This window comes from Aythya ferina (assembly GCF_964211825.1).
Source record: "Aythya ferina genome assembly, chromosome: 2".
Lineage (NCBI taxonomy): Eukaryota > Metazoa > Chordata > Aves > Anseriformes > Anatidae > Aythya > Aythya ferina.
Window position 1 is genome coordinate 106,847,791 of NC_140297.1, and position 21,651 is coordinate 106,869,441.

At 40.3% G+C, this 21,651-nt stretch overlaps 1 protein-coding gene and 1 long non-coding RNA gene across 19 annotated transcripts in view; one reads left to right on the top strand and one right to left on the bottom strand.

Moving 5' to 3' along the window:
• Positions 1-5,788, top strand: part of PIEZO2 (piezo type mechanosensitive ion channel component 2) — a 432,356-nt gene extending 426,568 nt beyond the window's left edge. For all 18 annotated transcript variants that reach the window (XM_084508371.1, XM_084508373.1, XM_084508372.1 and 15 more), the window contains 3 exons: positions 1,704-1,783; positions 3,147-3,327; positions 4,245-5,788. In XM_084508371.1, coding sequence (XP_084364497.1) covers positions 1,704-1,783; positions 3,147-3,327; positions 4,245-4,497 — 514 coding nt within the window. In that variant the 3' untranslated portion in view covers positions 4,498-5,788. The remainder of the gene's footprint in view (positions 1-1,703; positions 1,784-3,146; positions 3,328-4,244) is intronic.
• Positions 5,789-6,971: 1,183 nt separating this feature from the next.
• On the bottom strand, positions 6,972-10,008 carry LOC311431128. The gene is made up of 3 exons (XR_014689260.1): positions 9,893-10,008; positions 9,368-9,511; positions 6,972-8,239 (listed from the first exon to the last, which is right to left on the bottom strand). It is a non-coding gene; the product is annotated as an uncharacterized lncRNA (long non-coding RNA).
• Positions 10,009-21,651: the final 11,643 nt, after the last annotated feature.

The window sequence follows — 21,651 nt, forward strand, 5'->3', positions numbered from 1 at the left end:
AAAAGATGTCTGTTTTGTTTTGGTTGGTTTGGTTTGGTTTTTTTTTGTGTGTGTGATAAATTTAGACAGAGAAGACTGTGAATACTGGAACACCACCACCAAGCATGGTGAAGCTATTAGTTGATTTTCTTTGATTTATTAGATAAGCACAGTTCATTGCAGAATATTCATAGTTAAACCCTCCTCTCAGTTACTTGAGTTCAACTTCATTTGAGGAAGTTGTATTGATTAATTTTTTATTCTAAATAACCATCCAATGTATCTCTCCTTGTCATTCTTGAATGGTAGTAGATTGGCAAGGAAGTGTTAAATCACTCTGGTAAAAGGGTAACATCTGCAGTCATCTCTGACATCAGATCTTTTCCTGTAATGGAAATTCGCAAGGCAGTAAGAACATTCTCTTCATCTGAATATTGAACATTATTGTATAGATGTAGCCTTACAGCATTAACAGCAGTGACGCTCCTTTCAAGTTTGAAAGGAATCTGGCTCTTCCTCTTCATCCTGGTCACTGGGAATTACTTTACAGCAGTAGTCTCTAAATATTGCTAGGCCAACACATCATCCCTGAAGGCCACCTGATCTGTTTTGTGGCCGCAAGAGTTGAAAAGTTAAAGCTGAGGTCAACTGGGAGAATGAAAACCCTGACTGGTTCATATCTCTTAGTAGGTGGAAATCAGATGTCTTTTCTGTAGCACAGCTATTTTTCTGCACCCACTGGGAGGATGTAATCCATTCATAATTCTCTCCTTGCAGGAGGCAAACAACAGCGTAAAAGATAGAGCTGTATTATGCAATAATTTTGTTGATTTAAGCATTTTTAACTTTGTCATAAAGGAAAAATGGTTGTGGCAGCTAGTAGGCATTTGACAACCTCAGCAGGAGCTTTCTGCCACCACCTCTGCTGGGACAACTTAGCTGCTGAGCTTTTACCTATTCGCTGGTCCTGCTTGAACAGTCATGAAGGACTTTAAATTGACCACCTCCATTCTTCCACAGCCTAGCATATGCAATGTAGCAGTATCAGAGGACTTCCCTGAGAGCTCCCCTTTCCTAGAATTTTTCACTCACATGAGGGAAAAGTTAGGACAGCATCTCTGCTTTTAATTACATTTCTCGCTCTCAGGATGCTGGTAATTTATCCTACATAAGGTACTTTGAGTCCAATGGAAGATCTTCCACAAACATCTTTCTTTTTAAATTTGAAATCCTCCAGATAATACAAACTGTGAAAATATTTCACAGTAAAAGATTCTGGGAAGAATTTTCACTCTTTTCAATGTGTTATTATTTAAACATCTTTTAATTCTGAAGTAATAAATGTTCTTGCTACATATTTTTCAAGACTGTTTACTACTGGTGATGTGTTGCCATTCTTTGTGCTGCTTATGTAGCTGACTACAAAAGCAGCTTTGTTAAAAACATGAACAAAATATAAATCCTACATTCCTTGCAAACACACGTGCCCCAGGTGTGTGGGATTCATGGCATGCGAAAGGGGACATTATGGATGGAGCTCCCTGCTGAAGTACTGACAGAACATAGTTAATAAATCCAGCTAACTTTCAGATGTGACATCTGAACACTATAAAATCATAGTTTAAGCCAAGAATTACTGGGAACTGTGTATAGCTCTGTTAGCTATTTCTAAATTATTTTAGAGGTATAAAAATATGAAATATTTGCTTTCTCATTTTTTCCAGAACATTAGAGACAGTGTATCCATACTACATCAAGGCTCCTAGTGATTCTCTGGCAAAACCCATAAAGCAGCTATTGACAGGTATGTATCCAGGCCATGGAAAACAGAGCACAGTTGAAAGAAGTGCAACACAGTGCTCAAACTTGCACATTTGCTGAACTGCTCTGGGGCACCGCAAGCTGAAATACTCTTACAGTCATTTCTACCTGGTTCCTACAAGGTTGGGGAGACATGAGGTAATAGAGTGCAAGGCAGAAAATGCATCTGGATGTACTTTAGCTTTGTATTTAACAGTAAGGACTCTACAGATTAAAAGTCCGGCTCTTCAAGTCTGCTTTCAGAAATTGCTTTCCCTTGTTTCCTGAGAAACTGATGACAAGTTTCACTTCTCTGCATCTCTTTAATACTTTACCACAAATAGTAGTGCTGTGTGTTTGCAAATGTAGCTTCTCTACTTGAATAATGATATTTTTATTCTATTCCTTCCTTTTTGGCTCCAAAGAATCCAATTTAGATAAATAGGGAATTTCAAAGTTCCCAATCAGAATATGTATAAATACTCATAGATATACATAGTGCATACACATGTACATACGTACATATGAAAACCTGTTGGGGTGGAAGAGTAAGAACAATGCTGTACCTAAGAATACTTTGTTCAGCAGAGGTTAAATTTGGCACTCAGGCCTTTTCTTGATCATTGTGTAGTCCATTACAGTTGAAGGTTGAGTGAGCATGTTTATATTAAGTAGAAAAAATAATTCTTGAGAGTGAATCTAGTTTTATGTGTTACCAGTGCTTCACTGTCATTAGTCAATTTCTGTCCTAAAAAAAAAACTCTTAATTTGGGATTCTTCTACAAGACTTTAATGTGTACATTGCCAATATAGAGTCCCCAGGGCCAGGGTTCAGCTCCTGTCTGTGTGATCATTATGCATAATAGTACAGTATGCTTTTCTTGATATAAAAGAATGATATCTTTTATAATATCTTTAATACCAAAAAGTAATGATTTGCAGTGGTAGTATCACTTGGACATGCAGAAGCTGACCACTGTACCTCCAAGTCAGATGTGTTTCTTTAGGCCTGAAATGTAAACATGCCGTCTGTCATTGACTCTACAGCTTGAAAATACTTGAATGATCTGTCATTTCTACAGAAGAAAATGTAGGTGATGTGAAACGTTTTATTTATTTAATTTTATTTTATTTTATTTATTTAATTTAGGGAAGGAAAACCATAACAGTCTAGATAGATACAGTACTTTTGTACAGAAATTCTGTAAAATGGGTTTTAAGAGAGTTATAACAAACATTTACTCCTACATTGCTCGGTCATTTTATAATTTTATTGGTCAAAGCATCTGATTGGAATCCTTTTAACTTTTGTAGGTTTTGGTAATATATTAACTTTTTTTTTTTTTTTTTTTTTTTTTTTCCAATAGACTGCAGATGGGAAAATATTACAGTTTCCCTGGTCAAAAATGTATCTGATGAGGGAGTTCGTGAGTGGTGGGTTTTGAATCAGCTTGGGAAAAGATATAAAACATCTGAAGAGAGTCTTGAACTCTTCATATTCAGTGATAAAGTCAGTCCACCAAGCCTTGGATTCTTAGCTGGCTATGGGTAAGAATGAATCTTTACATAAAATTAAAATAATGTAGATATGATAGAAGTAGAGATTACTTCATTTGCTTTTGGGAGTGTGTGTTATTTCTTTTTCTGTGTTGCTGTAATGTTTGAACTTCCAGAAATGGGCTTCTGTGGGAGTTACAAATCTATTACTGTTACCTATAAAAGGCTTCATATTTTTAAAGAAACGATGTGCTCCTTGATATCTACTCTCCAGTGGGGAGAAGAAAAAAAAAAAAAAAAAAAAAAAAAAAAAACAGAAGAAGCACCCTTCGCACCAATTTCCTATTCAAGTAAAATGATATTAGTTTAACTACAGGTCAAGTTCTGCCGAAGTTCTGACCAGTTTTAGCAACCTTCCCAATCCCATGCATGTGGCCAGGACTCTGGCTGTAAAGCAGTTATGAAATACAGCTTCATAGACAGAGGGAGTCATGAAACTTGTCATGAAACTGAGTCATGCCTTGCTAGCATCATTCTGGAGAACTCCTCATTGGAGATTTATCATGGGAGGTCAGGTAAGCATTAGTCTGTCATGACTGACACATGCTTTAATAAAAAATATTAGATATGAAATCTGACCGATCACATTTAGTAGTTGTGGTATTTCTTTCTGTGGCTCCCAAGCTGTAGCAGACAGGACATGAGACCATCATCATCAATGACTGAGGCTAAATCATTTAAGGCAGCAGGCTCAGCTGTGTATGTTCACAAATTCCTGTAGTGTTTGAAGAGACCTTATTTTCCTTCATCCTACAACAAAACAGAAACAGAATCCTAATTATAAATTAATGTTCATTCTGCTGATAGACTGCAATTAGCTGTGTAGATGAGCTCCCTCTCACTTGACTGACCCTTTTTCAAGGTGTGGTTTGTGGTTTCAAGGTGGTCTTTCCATTCTTACTTTTCAGCATCATGGGACTATACGCATCGGTTGTCCTGGTGATAGGGAAGTTCGTCCGTGAATTTTTCAGTGGCATCTCTCACTCTATCATGTTTGAGGAGCTACCCAATGTAGACCGAATCTTGAAGTTATGTACTGACATTTTCTTAGTACGAGAGACTGGAGAACTGGAACTAGAAGAAGACCTGTATGCCAAACTAATATTCCTGTATCGCTCACCAGAGACAATGATCAAGTGGACTAGGGAAAAAACTAATTGATCTCTTTGGTGTCACACTGCGAATCAAGTTGATTTCATCTGAATTTTAAAGAAAGAAAAAAAAAGCACAATATTCTCTTAAGAGCTAAGCCTTTTATAGTTAGGTAGCGATGATTTTTCACTGAAGGAGTCCTGGAAGCTACGGCCTTAGGAATCCATGCTGCCTTTCAAATTAAGGATCGACAGTGAAGAAAGTTGGATGATTTGCTGTTTTTAATGTGCCACTCCTCTACAATCTGGGGACTGCTTTGTAATTTAATCAGCAAAAAAAATGTTTGCATCTGTGTCTGGTAATTTAATTTTCCAGACGATAATTATTACCCTCAAAGAGAAAAGAAAGGAGTGAACCCGCAGATGACTCCAGTGTAACTTTCCAACCTTTTCTGGAGCCATATAGATTGGATTGTGCAATATGCTGTTGTACATCACTGACATTCAAGCTACAGTAATGGGACGCTGACTAGCCTTCAGGACACCCAAGACCCAGGGCCCCAGTGGGAACTGAAGACATTCTAGCCATACCCATTTGTAGAAAAGCAGAGGTTTTGATGTACAAAGGACACTGTGGACAAACCTCTGTTAACAAAAAGAATACAAGTAACAATCTCTTTAAATGCCTTATTTTATTTGTACAGTCGCAGAAAACATTTCCACCAAACATCAATGACTTTTCTCAGGAAAAAAAAAAAAAAAGCAACAGAAACTTGACACTTTGTCAAGGGTAACTAATGGCTAGAATAATTATGGTGAAATATTGGGATGTTCTGCTGGGCCATTTTCTTCAAAGTTACTGCTTTCCATTAGATGAGAAAAGAAAGTGAATTCAATGACATAAGGAGCTACTTCATTTCTTATAACCCTTTGAAAACTGAATAGTGTGTGCTTCTCTCTGCTCCCCATGACATGCTTTTTCCCATTTCAATGATTTAAGGCAACCATTGTTTTGCTCTTAGCCAATATTCTTCTTCCAGTGTTTCAGGTATACAAAAATGTTTACATATTCCAAGTCACATTTTTACATCTGAGACGGGTTTTTTTTAAGTTCCCAAATGTAGACATACATATGAGCTTGAAAAATGGCCTTTTTTCTTAAATTACTATTATTAGTGACACAAATGGCTCATTAAAGTTCATTGTAGCATGAAAATTTACATTTGCAGTGTAGGTTTCATTCCATGTTAAAAAAAATATTGAGAAAGAATGATCATTGAGTGGGTAGGGTATGTTAAAAGGGTATACTATGTAGTTTTGATTCAGTAATGACTTAAAATAAAGCACATGTTGCAAAGTCATTTTAGAAGTATTTTTTTCCTCTGCCTTTTTACGTGAAATGGGAAAAGTTTGACATTCTTCTAACTCTGTGACAAATAGGTCTCTTTCTTGTAGTTAGCTGCTATTTATTATATGAATAATTAGTTAATCACCAGAAGGAAAATAATACAACATAATTTGCTGGCACATTTTACTGCAGAACTTCATAAAACAACACAACTGAATGAAGTTGCAACATACTCTGCTCAGTGCTTCCATGACAAATGCTGTCACATCCATTCTATACTGTGAAAAACAACATTTTGAGCACAATGAAGTGCATAAAATAAAAGTTGCTTCATCATATTGAAACAATAAAATCACTTGGTGACTGGAACTCACTGGAAGACAACCTGATTTCCTCTAAGTGTAATGGAAAGGTGGCTCCTCATATAGCCAGGCAGCATTCCCTGGTGGAGGGTTTTGCCTCATTTCTTCCATTCAACCTGTGAATGAAAATCAAAATATACAAGGCAGCCCTGACATAGGATCCAACAGGGATGCTAAAATGTCCTTTGTGGTTAGATGGATCCTTATCTGTGTTCAGTAATTTTAATTAGGCAACACTGGAAGGAGAAGAGTGAAGGGTGTAATGTGGTTCTTAAAGTACCAGCAGCAGAACCATGCTGGCCATAGTTGGCCTCGACTCACTTTTTGTCTCCCTCTCTTTAACAAGCACTTACTTTCTGGTGAGAAAACTCTGTCTGCGGTATGAGCTGTACAGTTATTTGAGCTTTGCAGAAATGTGCTGCTCTTTCTTTCATGGATTGATCAAACTTTGAAAATAAAAGAGTTCTTCTGTTGTTTTTTTTTTTTTTTTCTTTTTTCTTTTTCTTTTTTTTTTTTTTTTTCTTTTCTGAAACAACCTATAGTAAAATTGGTGACGTATGGACTGGATAAGTGACTGCAATAGATGGAAAGTGTACTGCTAATCTCCACCCTTTAAGCCCAACCAACCAGCTAAAGTTGAACTGGCAGCCACTTCCTAGTAATATCTTCTAGGGAATCAGTATCGGGGCCAGTACCATTTAATGGCTAACTTGATTAACAACCCTCAGGATGACTTAGAGCATAGTCTCAACAAGTTTGTGGCCCACACCAAACCTGGGGCTGGTGAGGTTTATAATAATGTATATGTGTCAACAGCCTTTCTGGGGAGAGTGGTTGATACAGTGGAGGGCAGGGCTGCCTTTCAAAGGGACCTAAAGTTGCTCGAGAAATGAGCTGCTGTGTGCTTCATGAAGTCCAGTGAAGTCATAAAGACCTGCATCTGAGGTAGACTTACCCAGTGCAGCATTTCAGACTGGGTAGTGGGTAGAAAATAGCTTTGAAATAAAAGGACCCAGCAGGGAGGAGGGCAAGGGGGGTTGTTATGTGTATATCAGCAGTGTACCCATAAAGCAAAGAAAGCCAGCTCTATACTGGGAATATTTACAAAAGCACTGCTTCAAGTCAAGGGGGCTTATTAGTCCCTTCTACTCAGCACTTGCAAGACCACACCTGAAGAACTGCACCCAGGCTTGGGGACCCCAGTGAGAGAAAGACACTGACTTAGTGGTGTGAATCTGGGAGAGGGCTGGAGGATATGACAGGCAAGGACCATCGTAGCAGATAACCACTGCTCTGAGGAGAAACTAATGGAGAAATTTGCAAAACACCAGTCATATTATGGTTGCCACATATTCAAGGCATTGTGATTGATACAATCAGCATGGTGTGCACATTTACCAACTCCTATTTAGCTGGCATGAAGGTTGCTTTCCAGGTGCTGCCCCACAGCATATTCTGATTCTGTGACTCTTCAGGAAATGATGGCATGGCCTGCTTCAAGTCCCAGACCTTGAAGATGCAGAAGCATGCATGAAGGAAGGAGGCCAAGACTGATGAAATCTAATGAGATCTAAAGGGTTGGCACCCTTACTTTGAGTTCCTCACAGGTTTGGTGGATGCTCAGTCCAAGGGGTGTTTGGAGCTTTTCCTAAGTGCTTGGCCATCTCCTCTGTGTAGGAGCTTCACTTTAGATGAGAGCTGGGAGACTGCCACATGGTGCTCTCTCCAAAAGGCTCAAGCTCCCAGAGGAGCTGCTGCCTGGAAAGCACCCCATGGCTCATTTCAGCAAATGTCTCAGAGACACCACAAGAACCCAGCCACATTGCTTCTGAGCAAATCAGACTGCTCACAAGAAATCAGGTGCCAGAAGGTGGGTTTGTCCCTGGGGTCTGCTCCTCGTGAGCACTTGCAACTTCTATGCATCCTTGTCATGTGTTGTGCATTAGTGGCTGCTCTCTTCATGCACCATTTTTGATTCTTCTTTATGCTTCAAACTGTAGCAATTGCTCTTTTCTTCTCCTTCTTCTTTTTTCTTTCTTTTCTTCCTTTTTTTTTTTTTTTAACCCATTTTCAAGTGAGGTAAAAGGTGATTTTGCCTTTATCTGGGAGAAGCAAGAACAACAATCAGTAGCCAGAGGGGTAAAAGTCTATCAAAGTTATCAACACAACATTAACAGGAAACATGTTCCCATGTTGCGCCTCTCTTAGCAAATCCTGGTGATTCCTGCAGCATCTAGCACTACACTGAAGACAATCCAGTTGGCTGTAGTTGCAGGTTTAGCTGCTCTGACTCACTACAGGCAGTAAGATCTTGTTTTCCACTATAGTCACATTTTGGTGTGGCATCTCTTACAGCAACCATGTGGGAGTGGCAAGCACCATCCAGCATGTGCCTTGGCAGGGGGGTGGGGAGGAAGGGAAAGGGAAAGGATTAATTTTTAATTAATTTTTGGTCATTAGTTTTTCAAGCCACTGCCTCCCACAGCCCATGCTAGGGCAAAAGAGGCAGCTGCCAGCAGACACAGACGGTTCATGACAATGTGATCATCCTGTAGCAAACATTTGGGAAAAGTGCATTTTTAACACTGTGGCAGCAAGAGTGAGGTAATGCAGTAAAATATTAATGAACTGCTTCAGCTGACAGGTCTAAATACATTGCAGAGGCTAAACTTTGGAGGTGAAGACAGTGTATTAGTTTCATATTAATGAAACTACCTATAAAATTCTTCCCCTCCTCTAACAAATATTACTGGGGAGGAGGACAGACGGAAAAGAGAAAGCTAGCTATAAACCTTGTGATGTTTCAAGAGAAAGCGCGTGGCATGTTAGTACAAAATTGAATGGTACCTTCTTCCTTCTACTCATCTAAAACTGATGGCAAACATCCTTATGGATGCTCCCATTACTCAGGTCAAGTTCTGTTTTGTAAAGGGTAGTGTTGGTTCAGATGGATTTGGAAAAAATACCAACTGCACTGACATAGTGACACAGCAGCACGCCTTTTGAGATGGTTGGACTCTGATGCAGATAATACATGTAGCTTAGAAATTGAAATTAAAAAAAAAAAAAAAAAAAAAAAAGAATTAAAATTGGTTGTAAAGGTCTTCTCTAAGCAAGTTTCAAAAAATTTTAGATGACTATCATTTTGAAAAGAAAGCATCACTAAAGTGAAGTACATTCAGTGAAGTACGTTCCCCAAAAATCTCATTCCACACCACATCCCATGATACCTGATTGCTCAGAAGGATCGATGACTGCCTCTCCAGTGAGCCAGGAAGTCCAGGGTCACTGTTAAAGCTCCAAAATAACACTCTCCTCCATATGGTGTCACAGTATTAAGGATGAGCTCCAGGTACAGCACCGTGCTACCTGGCCTAAAAAATAAATAAATAAATAAATAAATAAATAAAATACAAATTGGATATGCATTGTTTTCACTTGTTTTTATTCTGAGTGTATAGTTCATCATCAGCTGAGCACAAACACAGTGCTCACTGCTGATGACTTTAAAGATGAGCAGAAATACAGATGGAATTGCTTTTTGACTTCTTGTTCAAATGGGTAGGAAAAAAAAAGAAAGGAAAACAGATTGAGGAACAAACAGTTAAATATGAAAAAACTCAATGAATGTTTCTAACTACTAATTGTTTTGCTGCAAAAAAAAAAAAAAAAAAAAAAAAAAAGAAAAATAAATAAAATAAACAGGCCCACATAAACAAAGTATATTACTTAAGTCTGCTTCAAAGGGTACTTACAGGACAAAAATGATCACTTTTGGATGGTTTGATGCTGCTCCCTCTCTTCTTTGCACCTAATGAGAACAGGGTGACGTTCATTGCTGGGCTCCCTGTTGCTTGTCATCAAGTCTCATGTGCACCAGCTGTCAGATCCCCTTCCCTGCCTCCTAAACATCTCCACAGATTCACAGCTGCCAGGGCCCTACTGCAAAGCAACAAAAGGCAGTGAGCCCAGCCTCCTCACTGGTGGTTTCAGCCCCATATCCATCCCAAAGAGACTTCCCAGACAGGCAAGGTCCTGCTCCCACACTGTGCATGAGACACCAGCAGAGAACTAGCAAGGGTTCACGTTGGAAATGCACCTTCATGCTCTCATCCCAGTAAAGTACCAGGCAAATCTAACAAAGCAAAAGGCACAGCCATGTAAAGTGAAATGGCTGAAGGTTGTCCGTGTGAGCAAGGAGACAGAATGCATTTCAGATGGCTTTTTGAATCATCCTTTTTGATATTTATCATCCAAGCTATTTCTTTTGCTCTGCTCAGCCCATCTGGTAATTAGCTCATGATGTGTGGATTCAAAACACATCCTTAGTACTCTGTTGATGAAGTAATATTTCTGTTGCTTGTTTTGCCTAGACAGACTCCGCAGCCATTCCTCCAGGGCCGTTAGATTTATGTAGCTACTTCAACAACTTACAGCTTTTTAAAAAAGAAAAAATGTTGGTGGTCTTGGTCAGGGTCCAAATGACAGGAAGGGCGCTGGTCTCCACCAGGGTTTCTGACAGACACTGAGTCTGCTGTGCTACAGCTCAAGAAAAGTGGATACTCAGAAAGCGGCCCTTGCATTTGTCTTTTTCCCTGATCTGTCCACCCCTTCCCATGCTTGATCTCAGTTGAGTGTGGGTTCACATGGCCCCAGCTCTCTTCCAAAGGCATGCAAGGAACTGGTCCCTATGACGCATGCTATCTCAGAGCATCCTAGGCAGAGTCTGGAGGCACCAAGAAAGGTCAAATAGAGAGAGGGTGCTCCCTTCTGCTGAGCTTTGCAGGAACCCCTCTGTCCTGGACACAGCCAATTTCTATGCCTGCAATTTAAGGCAGAGACAAGCCCTATCCTTTCCCTGTGGCCAGTCTCACTGACACCCATGCACTGAGCTGGATCTCCTGGGTATGAAATAAAGAGCAAGTCATGCAGAGTGGCGGAGATGGCATCTTTCTAGCCAGCTGCCTCTGAGCAATATGCTGGAGGGTTTCCTTGAAGCTCAGCACAGCACCCCGAGGTTTTCTTCATTCCCAGACACAAAAGCACGAACTATTGAGAAATGGATGAAGGGACTGGAGGGAACAGACTGACTCAAGCACTCCAATGCAACCAACAAGAAAGGGGTCAAAATTCTCCTAAAGCACTTTTATTATTATTATTATTATTATTATTATTATCATCATCATCATCATCATCATCATCATCATCTAAACGGCTATAAGTCTTTCATTTACTACAGCACTTCATCTTCTAAGAAAGTCCCAAAACAACTTCTAACATTTGTATAGGTCACATGAGCAAGAAAGGACAGTTATTTTCCTCATATCTGAGGGCACATTTCAACAGTATCTAGGAGAAGAAATAACCACACACACACACATGTATACTCAGCTGGTCACGTGTTGAAAGACACTTTTCTCAGCAGCACAGACCGTAACTACCAGTTTTAACAGGAGAGAAAGCTCATCATTGACAGCCTACATCTCTGACATGAGGGAACACACTGCTCTGAAGACAACACAGGAAGGAGCATTTGTATCCACTCTGAGTCCACAGGGATCATGAAGACAAACCTCTCTCTATCAAACTGCCTGCAGGCTGTTTGCTTGCTCTGAGGCTCAGGTATTTTAAAGCACATAGGTCATCTCCAAGGCAGAATTATATACAAGAACAGTAAGATAAAGAATTCAAAAAATAATAAAAAATAATAAGTTATGAAAATATTTCTGCATAATGCCACTTTATTATTATTATTATTATTATTATTTTTAACACAAAAAGTTCCAGTAAGGCTATGAGAACAAGTCAAAAAAAAATTAAGATATGCTGAGGAAAGACTGATAAATTAACACTTGTGTTCATGCTACCTACATGGCCAAGGGCAAATGCTAGACCAGGTGTGCCCAGAACTGGGGCACCTCTCTCCACTGACTATGCATGGAGACCAAGTGCTAAACAAGGGGTCTGAATGACAGACCTGAAGAGGGCTGATTTATACCCTCACACCCTAATACAGTTCTCAGCCCTGCTAGCTGTAGACATCTGGTGTAGCTTTGCATTATACTTTCATTGTCCAAGTTAAAGGTAAACACACGGCAGCATGCAGTTTCACTCGTCTTGAATCATGTTGGCATCATTACTTGGATACTATGGCAACAGGTAATATGGAAAAATGATGCAAGGGTGACCAGGAAGAAACATGAGGGTTTGTTAAAGGAAAAACGTCATTTTTAATTCTGTGAAAAAATCAAATGTAACCACTGCTGTTTACAGTAATGTGTTTTCTGTTTCAGCTGGCAACACCTATCTCCAAAAACATTCCTTCTCTGCTATTACAAATTCATCTGGAAGGTCCACAAAGCAGAGAGATTTGCCAGTTCTCAATACACTGCTTACTATGAACCGAAGCTTTTTTGTTTTTTCTTCATCAGTTTTCCCAACCTATGTTTATGAAACCTTTCATGATGGATCAAAATAGACCAAGGACTGTTTTACCTAATCAACATCATGATTTGGCTGCGCTTCACCAAGATTCAGACACTGTGAGTCAGCCTGAGCCAACACTCTACTTTATGACTTTCAAAAGCCTGTTTCCCATGGCTATAGTTGAATTCAATCAACAGATGAAAACTGACATATTTTTATTTGCTTAACCCCTACCTCATATAAGCTCTACAAATAAAAAAAAAAAAAAAGAGGCAGCAGTAAAGAGGAAACTGGGGGGAAATCATTGAGGAGGGGGTGACAAAGGCAGCCACACACAACACAACTCACGAGGACTCTGCATTGTACCTGACTTGCTCTAACCCTGCAGACACTATGCATGAAAATAATGTGTATAGCTTTGCTGTGGCACCCAGCATCACTTGTCACAAAGGCACTGAGACTGACGGAGAATAAATCTCGGTCCAGGTGCACTCGAATTTCAGACAAGCAGCAGCTAATGGAGACAGGCTTCAGAGCAGGGACATGGGTTCCTCTTCTCCTACCACCTCTGTCAGTATATTTTAATGATGTCACCTACAGGAGAAAAAATAAACCTTGGCAATTCACTTTTTTTTTTTTTTTTTTGGTAATAAAAATGTGTGCTACATTTAAGCAAGACTTGGCAAGAAGTTTTTCATTTGTATAGTTAGATTCCAAGCCATTTTGTGGAAGATTTGGTCTTTCGTGCCATTTAAAAAGCCATATATGCTTACGTTGTTGACATAACAATTAAGACATTTACTTACAGGTGTTTATAGCCTCATTCAATTTATGTTTAATGGAACAGTCAGATTGAGAAATTAGACTCACAGAAGTCAAAAAGTCTGAAGTATGGATTCCCAAAGGAACTGTAATGTATATCCCAGTTCCATATAAAACCAGAAGAGAACTGGTTCAGATGTCAAGTGCAGTATTTTTATTTTTATTTATTTATTTATTTGATTTTTTTTAGAAAAAAAGCCAGTGGAATACAAATTGAACTCTGAGCTGCAGCACAAGCATCTGATTATTTCTGTTCCTGGAAGGCACCCCTAGGCCTCCCCTCTCTCTCCCAAGCTGTTACCAACCAGCAAAAATAATGCGGCTTCACACCCAGTACATGTTGCACAAGCCCATCCACTCTCCACTTGGTCACCTCCTGCAATGGTCACATTTACAAAGAAATGAGTCAAAAACAAACAAACAAACAAACAAAAAAAGATCAAAAGCCACATTGAGTTAATCAGTGGGCTGGTACACTTCTACTGGTACACTTCTACTGGTACACTATTGCACCTGGTCCTGCATCATGCACACTTCCTGGGAAACACCAACACCAGTAAAAAGAAAATTCCCTTTACAGAGAGGGTGTGTATGAAACCTGACTGTGCTGCCTCTACTGAGAACGTTATAAAGCATGAAGCTGACCCCTTCCAGCAGTAATCACTAACACAAGTTTCCAGACGGTTGCTATCAAGATTTAGTGCTATTCAAGTTCCTGGCCATAGGAAAGGTTGAGTGCTGATCAACACAATCATTTAAAATAGAAGTCCCCCCTCTTCCTGCAACACCCCTCCATCCGCACACTCCCCTTCCGCTGCTGGCACTCCGCACGCTGCTCACCGGGATCCAGCTCATGGGACAAGCCTACATTTCCTGACCTCAAGTCTAGCCTCTGAAAGCAATATAAAACATTAAGCAGTGCCGGGGAACAAGAATGGAGAGACAGAGAGACATAGGGTGGTTAAAGGGAAAGCTAACTACTGCCTTCAAACACCTGGTAGGTGGCTATAGAGAAGATGGAGCCACACTTCTCTCCAAGTCCCACCATGGTGGGAAAGGAAACAACAGAGACAAGTTGCAACACTGGAAATTCCCCTAGATTTGAGAATTCCCTTTTTGTTGGTTTGTTTTCTACCATGAGGGAGGTCAAACACCCATGGTGACTTCATCATTCAAGGCATTCAAGGCTCAGACAAATTACCCCAAGCAAGGTGGTGCAGCTGTAAACCTGGTCTTGTCTTGAGCAGGACCTACTCTGGGACCTCCAGAGGTCCCTCCCAAACCCCCTGATTCTGTGATCCTCACCTCTGGGACTCACTTTATACTCTGCTGGTTCCTCAAGACCAGCGTTTTGCATTGAAACTATTTTGCTTAATTTCTCTCTCTCTGGCTGTGTCAGCCTCTGTTCATAAAGATGTCTGCAACATGCTATCTTCTTGCTCCATCTCCTGGGGAAGTGTTAGTTCCTCAACCTGTTCCTGCAGAGAGTACTGATTGCATTTTTGGTGTAGCTATTACTTCTTAAATCTGTCCAGGTGCTGATTACAGCTGATAAAATGGCTGAGAGTGGTTTTCAACAGGACTTACAGTGCTGTCAAAACCAACATTTGGGTGAGACTTTATTACTGATGAAATTCTTCAGAAGTCCTCAACCAAACCATATGCTGCAGCCTGCTCCCCTGAGGTTTTACAGATGTTGTTCTTTCTGACTGTCTAAGCATGCTTCTCCATGCCCTGAGTGAATATTGGCTGGGAGGGTAGGAGGTGAAAAGATGGAGGGGAAAAAAATATCTTTGGCATTCCATTTTTTGTGGCATTCCTGTCCCATAAAATTCTTCGTAGTTGCATGTTTCACCCTGGGTCAAATGAAATGTCTTCAGACCCCCGTGCTCTCTGGTCATCCCTCAGCAACAGGTTGACCATGTAGGGCCATGTCACCATAAAGCGATCAGCCCTTCTAGAGCCGGGATAATCCTTGTCCAAATGTTTCAGTGAGGCATTAGACACAGCATTGCTGCAGAAAACACAGGGAGCCCTTCAGAACAGACCCTAAGTATTATGGAGGAAGTATAATTGTCTGGCCAGCACAATTGCATAGTTCATAAAGAACTGCCTACCTCTTAGCATCTTTAGCATCAGCAGTGCCTGTCAATAGCAAGATTTAAACTCTTTGGAGACATCTAAAAGCTCAACATCTACTGACTTAAAGTATATAACAAAGGCGCATGCCCTAGAAGAGAATTGGGTTTTAGGAAACAGGTCTATGACATAATTCTTTAAGCTTTTTTATTTTTACTTTTATATTTATTAAAAAAAAAAAAAAAATAGAGCTACTCAAGTTCACCAAATGATCACAGAGGCCTTACCAGACACCATCCAGCACCTAATCAAGTGTTAGGATTATAAATACGATGTGTCCCAGCAGCAGTTGATCACCAGTCATCAATGGTTATGTTGTCTTTACAGCTTTGCACCACTGGGACAAAGAAATTGCACCAGGAAAGTGGTGATTTCATTGCATAAGGCAAGTGCTGTACAGAAAATAATTAGTTTACAGAAAATGTGGGTTATGTGGGTCATGCAAATCACAAGCTTTTTGCTTTCTTTCTTCAGTAACATAAGGCAGAAGTGATCTCCAAGCTGCTGAACTATAAGTAGAGCAACAAGGTAAAATTACAAGCAGATCCTGGATAGGTGAATCTGCCTGGCTCTGTCTTGGAGACCAACACAGCCTCTCCAGGTTCCCAGAGAACAGCCTTTGTAATGGAACTTGCAAGAGACCTTGTAGGAAAACAGATGGAAAATAGGGGCTGTGGATTGTATTTATGCTTGCTAACTCTTTTGAAATAATGTAGATTGAAGAATTATATCTCATTTAGAGAGAGAAACGTGCTATTTATGAGTGGATTTCAACAAGCAGAAAAAAAAAATCCTGGAGATAGGCATTGCCCTAAAAGAGGAACAAGCAAGCAGCAGGAAAAGGACATTTTGCTGGGAGATGTCTTAATGTTTAATTAGATCACAGAGATTACATAGAGATCATCCAGGTGAGCTGGAGCCCCCTGGGATTTCTAGGTGCTTAAAAATTTTTTAAATTAAAAAAAATAATAATAATAATTAAAAAAAAAAAAAAAAAAAAAAAAGGTTGCAATTGAGAGGCAGAAGACCCGATCTCCTTTTCAGCCAAGCATTTTTCCAGGGAGTTGCCCATTCTCCTGGCTTATTTAACTCTGACTTACTTCCAGAGCCAGCCAATTTGTACAGTTGGGTCTCTCTCTGCTCACCACTAGCCAACACTTCACTAATTTGCAGCTGCCATGCTCAAAGTAAGATAAACCAGTTCAGTAAGACTTACATGGATGTGAAATATTAGAGCTATTCCTATCTGAAGCCAACTGAACAGGTCACCCCATTGCCTATATGAGGCGGCTGGCAGCATTTTTTAATGAAAACAGAAGGAAAGTGATTGAAGCACCAGCCAGACCCTTCTCTGAAATGCACAGATCAGTGGGAGCACTGGGAAAATGTAAGTGGAAGGCAAAGAAAGGTTGGAGGCCTGGTATCAGCTAGGATCAGATAGCAATGGCACAAGCCAGTATTTGAAAGGCATGTAGATTTAGAGATTTGGCTTTTGACAAGCTCTTTACAAGCTCATCAGAAGAAGTCACATTGTACAGCCCTGTAAAATATAATTTCAGTATCAGACCATGAACTCCTACTTCTTGGATCCCTCTCCTCAATCCTGTATAGCTGTGACCTCAGGTTTGCACATTCCAGCAGCTGTTATATTTTCTTTAGCATTCAGCCTTCTTCAGCTTTCATCACAACGACCTCTAATCTCTTTCAGAGCTGATCTGGCAAGAAATCCACATTGAAAAACTGTATGCAACAGCTCCCTAAAGTCTGCAGGTCTTATGAGCTTGGAGGATTTCCAGCCCTCTCCAAGGGACTCCCCACTTCACACTCAAAATCTCAGACAATTGGGCTGACATTAAATACAATTTATCTTCCCGATTCCTCAGGGGCTGGAATGAAAAGGGGGAAGAATACATATAGTTTTAGGTATATGAATAATCATACAACATAGAAAGAAAAGCTTTGGGTGACAAGTGGAATTTGCAGCTGCCAGGGCAGGGTAGCAGATCACAGCTCAGCTGTGCCCATAAGCTTTAAGATGTCCCATTCAGCTTCTCATCCCCAACAAGAGGGTCCAAACCACACTCAGTACTCTTGGCTGCACACAAGAGGGAAAAAATCCACTAGTGTAGTGGCAGGTCTGGCTCTGTGCTGTCATCTGCTTGCTGGCCTAGATGCTCAAGCCAGACCAATGCCTGCACCCAGTGTGCAGGGCATAACAGGTACAGCTAGCTTGGTAAGTAAGTATGGGAGGAAGATTTAAGGGGTGAAAGAGATGACTGTGGGAAAAGAGGGTGATCTTGTCACAATGAAGGTTTGTCTGCACCTCCTGGACAATTCTAGGAAAAGAATAAACTAAACCAAAGGGAATAAAAAACTGGAAGCTCTATATGTAAGTATGTGAAGATAAGGCCCTTAGAGAGGTAAAGCACAATAAATTTGTGGTAGAAACTTTGTTCTCTTAGAGAAACTGGGGGTGGGCTCGCACTGTACACCTAAGTCTCATTTCTGAGGGAAAAAGTGTTAAGAATGGACTTAATTAAGAAGAGAGGCAATAATATGTTAGCCTTCAGCAGTGAAACCCCCGTCCAAACAGTCTTGTTTGTAGCTATGCTTGAAACCATGTAGTCTCTCCTGTTAGATATTGCATGTAGCCACCAGGCAAGAATACAGAGATGCACACTGGCATTCTGCATCATGTCTGTGTGACACTGCACAAAGAAATGCTGTATATGGTAATATAGTGCTTATATTTGTATATATTACAAATGTTCATACGAATTGCTTATATATTGTGTACATATTTGTTACATTGGCAGGTTTATAGTATGGCTTCTTTCAGCAGATGCCAAGCTTTAATTATTTTGTGATTTCAAAAAGCAATCTCTGATGTTTCCTCCAGGAAGACTGCTTAGGGACTATTTAGAAATATAGCAGATGGGATGAGTTTACATCGTAGCTGGTCTCTTCTCTTAGGAGAACCCCAAACACAAGTATTTTGGAGCAGTACCCTTAGTGGCTCATGCTGACAGTTCAAGAATTTAGCAAGCACTCAGTCCTACCCAGACCAGGAAAGTGATCCAGGTAAAGACTGAGAGATGCCCATCTTTCTCACTTTTTCCGAAAGTGTCAGATCTCACAGAGACACACACATTGCTCATTCTTCACATGAGAGGTTTGGTCTCCAGAGCCAACTACATGAGCCTGCATAGACCCATCCCTACCTGCGGCCCCAGCCCCGCAGCTCTAATGGCCACAACAAAATAACAAGGACAAACACTATGGCTGGCTTTTTAGATGGCCTTGTGCTTGACAGGAGGCACTACAGCTACAAGAAAGGGTTTGGTTGCTGAATAAAGCAACATGCCACTTAGATTTTAGAAAGTCTTCGGCAGCAGGGCAACAAAGCCAGCCTGCACAGCAGGGAGAGACTGGGGAACAGCTCACAACTGATGGGCTGTGAGTCTGGCTTCATGAGCCTGGTGGCTGTGCTCAGCCTAAGATGAGAGATGGCTTGGTTGCAAGCATCACCGCAAATGAGAACTTGAGAGTGCTATCATTCTCTTGCATTACTTCATAAGCAAGACTGCTGTTAACACTTCTTCCCTCAGAGGTAAAAAAAAAAAAAAAAAAAAAAAAAAAACAATAAAAACCAGTGTTATTGCTTTAAATGAATGCAGAACTACTAACCACATCCAGACAGTAACAACGTGCAAATCGAAATGATACTGAAATGCAGGAATTTGTCATCCAACATCAATTCATACAGGAACCTTAGCTTTTAATTTCTACACTAAAGGGCATTAATGACCGATATCATCAGGTTTAAAAGCCTAAAACGAGCAATTAAAAAAAAAAAAAAAAAAAAAAAAAAAAGTCTCAAATAACATAATCCAGTTACTTTGGAGAAAAAAAAAAAAGTACATCAATCTGTCTTCCTACATAAAATTAATATCTCTGTGCACTGTTGCACTCTAGGAGAGATGACTGCATAGTCCTGAAGACATTGCTGCAATGAGTGGAAAGGTCTTCTTCCATTTCAAGATACATTAATATTAGCACATTCTGCTATTATTAATAGGGTGGTACAGGAATCTTGTGTTAAAAAAGATGGCATTAACATTAAAAACATTCAGTAGGTGAAAAATTAATTTCCACCTTCATCCTGTACTCATCTACTCCATAGCCTTATTTAACTTTGGTAAGGACTCCAGCAGCTTGGGAATGAGCGCTCTATCTTTTAAAATAAATCATCATCATCATAATGCCATAGCCCCATGCATAAAAGATGCTGAGCATCCTGAACAAGAAAGAAGTAAACGAAATACTGCTGACAGCAGTCTGAATAGAGGCAGCTTCACATACCTTGTGTAATCCCTAATGTGACTAAGATTTAAGATGATTTGTGAACATCCACATCAATGCTTAACTGCAACCTGTAGCACCAGTTGCATGAATAAACTGTCATGCAACTGAATCTTCAAAGTTTTTGAAAGGATTCCCTCCCACCTCAAAACAATTCTCCAGACATTATATGGCCATGAAATACTTCTAGATCAAAATTTTTCTGAGTGTTGCTAAGTGCAAAGGCATCACACAGCTCTCTTGGGATTCCCCTTTGCAGTAACGTTTAAATATGTATTTTTCCTGTCACTGGTGTGTCTACAGCATTAGCATTGTCATCTGGATTTGGAGTGTGGGACTGAGGACAATTTCACAAGGACTTTCATAGAATCGCTGAAAGATTTAGGTTGGAAGAGACCTTAAAGAGCACCTAATTCTAACCTCCCAGCTCTGGGTCCAGTCTAGACCATACTAGTGGTCTAGACTGTCTTATTAAACTGATTAGCATCATGGAGAGGTTCTGTAGCACATGAACTAAACCTATTTTGTATGAAATTAATGCAGTGAGTGCACTGCAGGTGTACATTTAATGTGTTATAACCACTTAAAGGCATTCAGTCCGTATGACCAGATTTCTTTTGCCTTCAGCCCTTTTCCATCTGGGGAGGAGGTGTGACATGGCCAAGCATGGAGAAGTACAGAAGATCCTCAGGACCAGCCTACAACTAGGTAGTGTAGGACTCCCAAACCACACACAATGTCTATGATGGATCCTCTGTACTGACTCCTTTGTCCCACTGATGTGTCCTTACTGCCCCATCCCATCCACAGGTGTGGACAGGCAGCACTGGAAGTCTTCAGCCATTATTTAAAAGCATTGTCTTCTTAGAGGTTGAAATGACAGTCCAGCTCCACACTTCAACCTCTGCACGTCTTCAGTTTTTGGCTTCTTGCTGCTTTCCTCCTCACTGTACCTATTTTCTCTCCTGGATTCCTGCACGGGGTGTTACAGATCACCAACACCCTGATGGGAGAGTGCAATGGAAGATATGGAGGTACAGCTTGCTGTCCCTGAAGGAGAATCCCACGGCGCCCCTTCATAGTGCTGTATGCTCCCAAGGGAAAGCACTCCCCAGCTTCCACTTAAGTCTGGGCTTGCTTTATTTTGGTGTGAGTTCAAGCTCAGGACCTAAATCTTTCTTGCTGTCTTATTAAACTCTGGAGAGCAGAGATACGTGGGTGTTAAAACACGTTCCTTCATCAGTAACACAGAGAGAGCTTTAAATGCTTTGCTAACACCTCAGCCTACAAAGCTGTTGGCCTCAGAACTCAATCCATTTGCTCTCCCAACAACCAGCAGAACTACTCTCTGGGTTGTAATACATCAATAAATCACATTCAGAAGTTTTAGGGCAAGTTAGATTCCCTGAGAAACATGACTTCTAAAAGGGAAGAAAATTATTTTCAAGCTTTCGTGGCTGGAATACCTCATGGCAACTTTAGAGCTACAACAAATTCCTCTGTAGGAGGAAAGATTTCAGGCAAAAATTAGAGAAGGGATTTGATTTATAATGGAAAATAAGTTAAAAGTAACGGGCCAAGTTTTGCTTACACTGAATAATACTTAGCACCTACATAGGAAAATTCCCACTGACTGCAGTCAGAGTAGATCTGAGGCTTTAAACATGCTGTCTCCACTTCTGCTCCAGAATAAGAGTGCTAGAAATTAGGTGTCAGACTGGGACATGCCCTTCCGATGAGAAAGGGAAGAAACGGTACACATGGA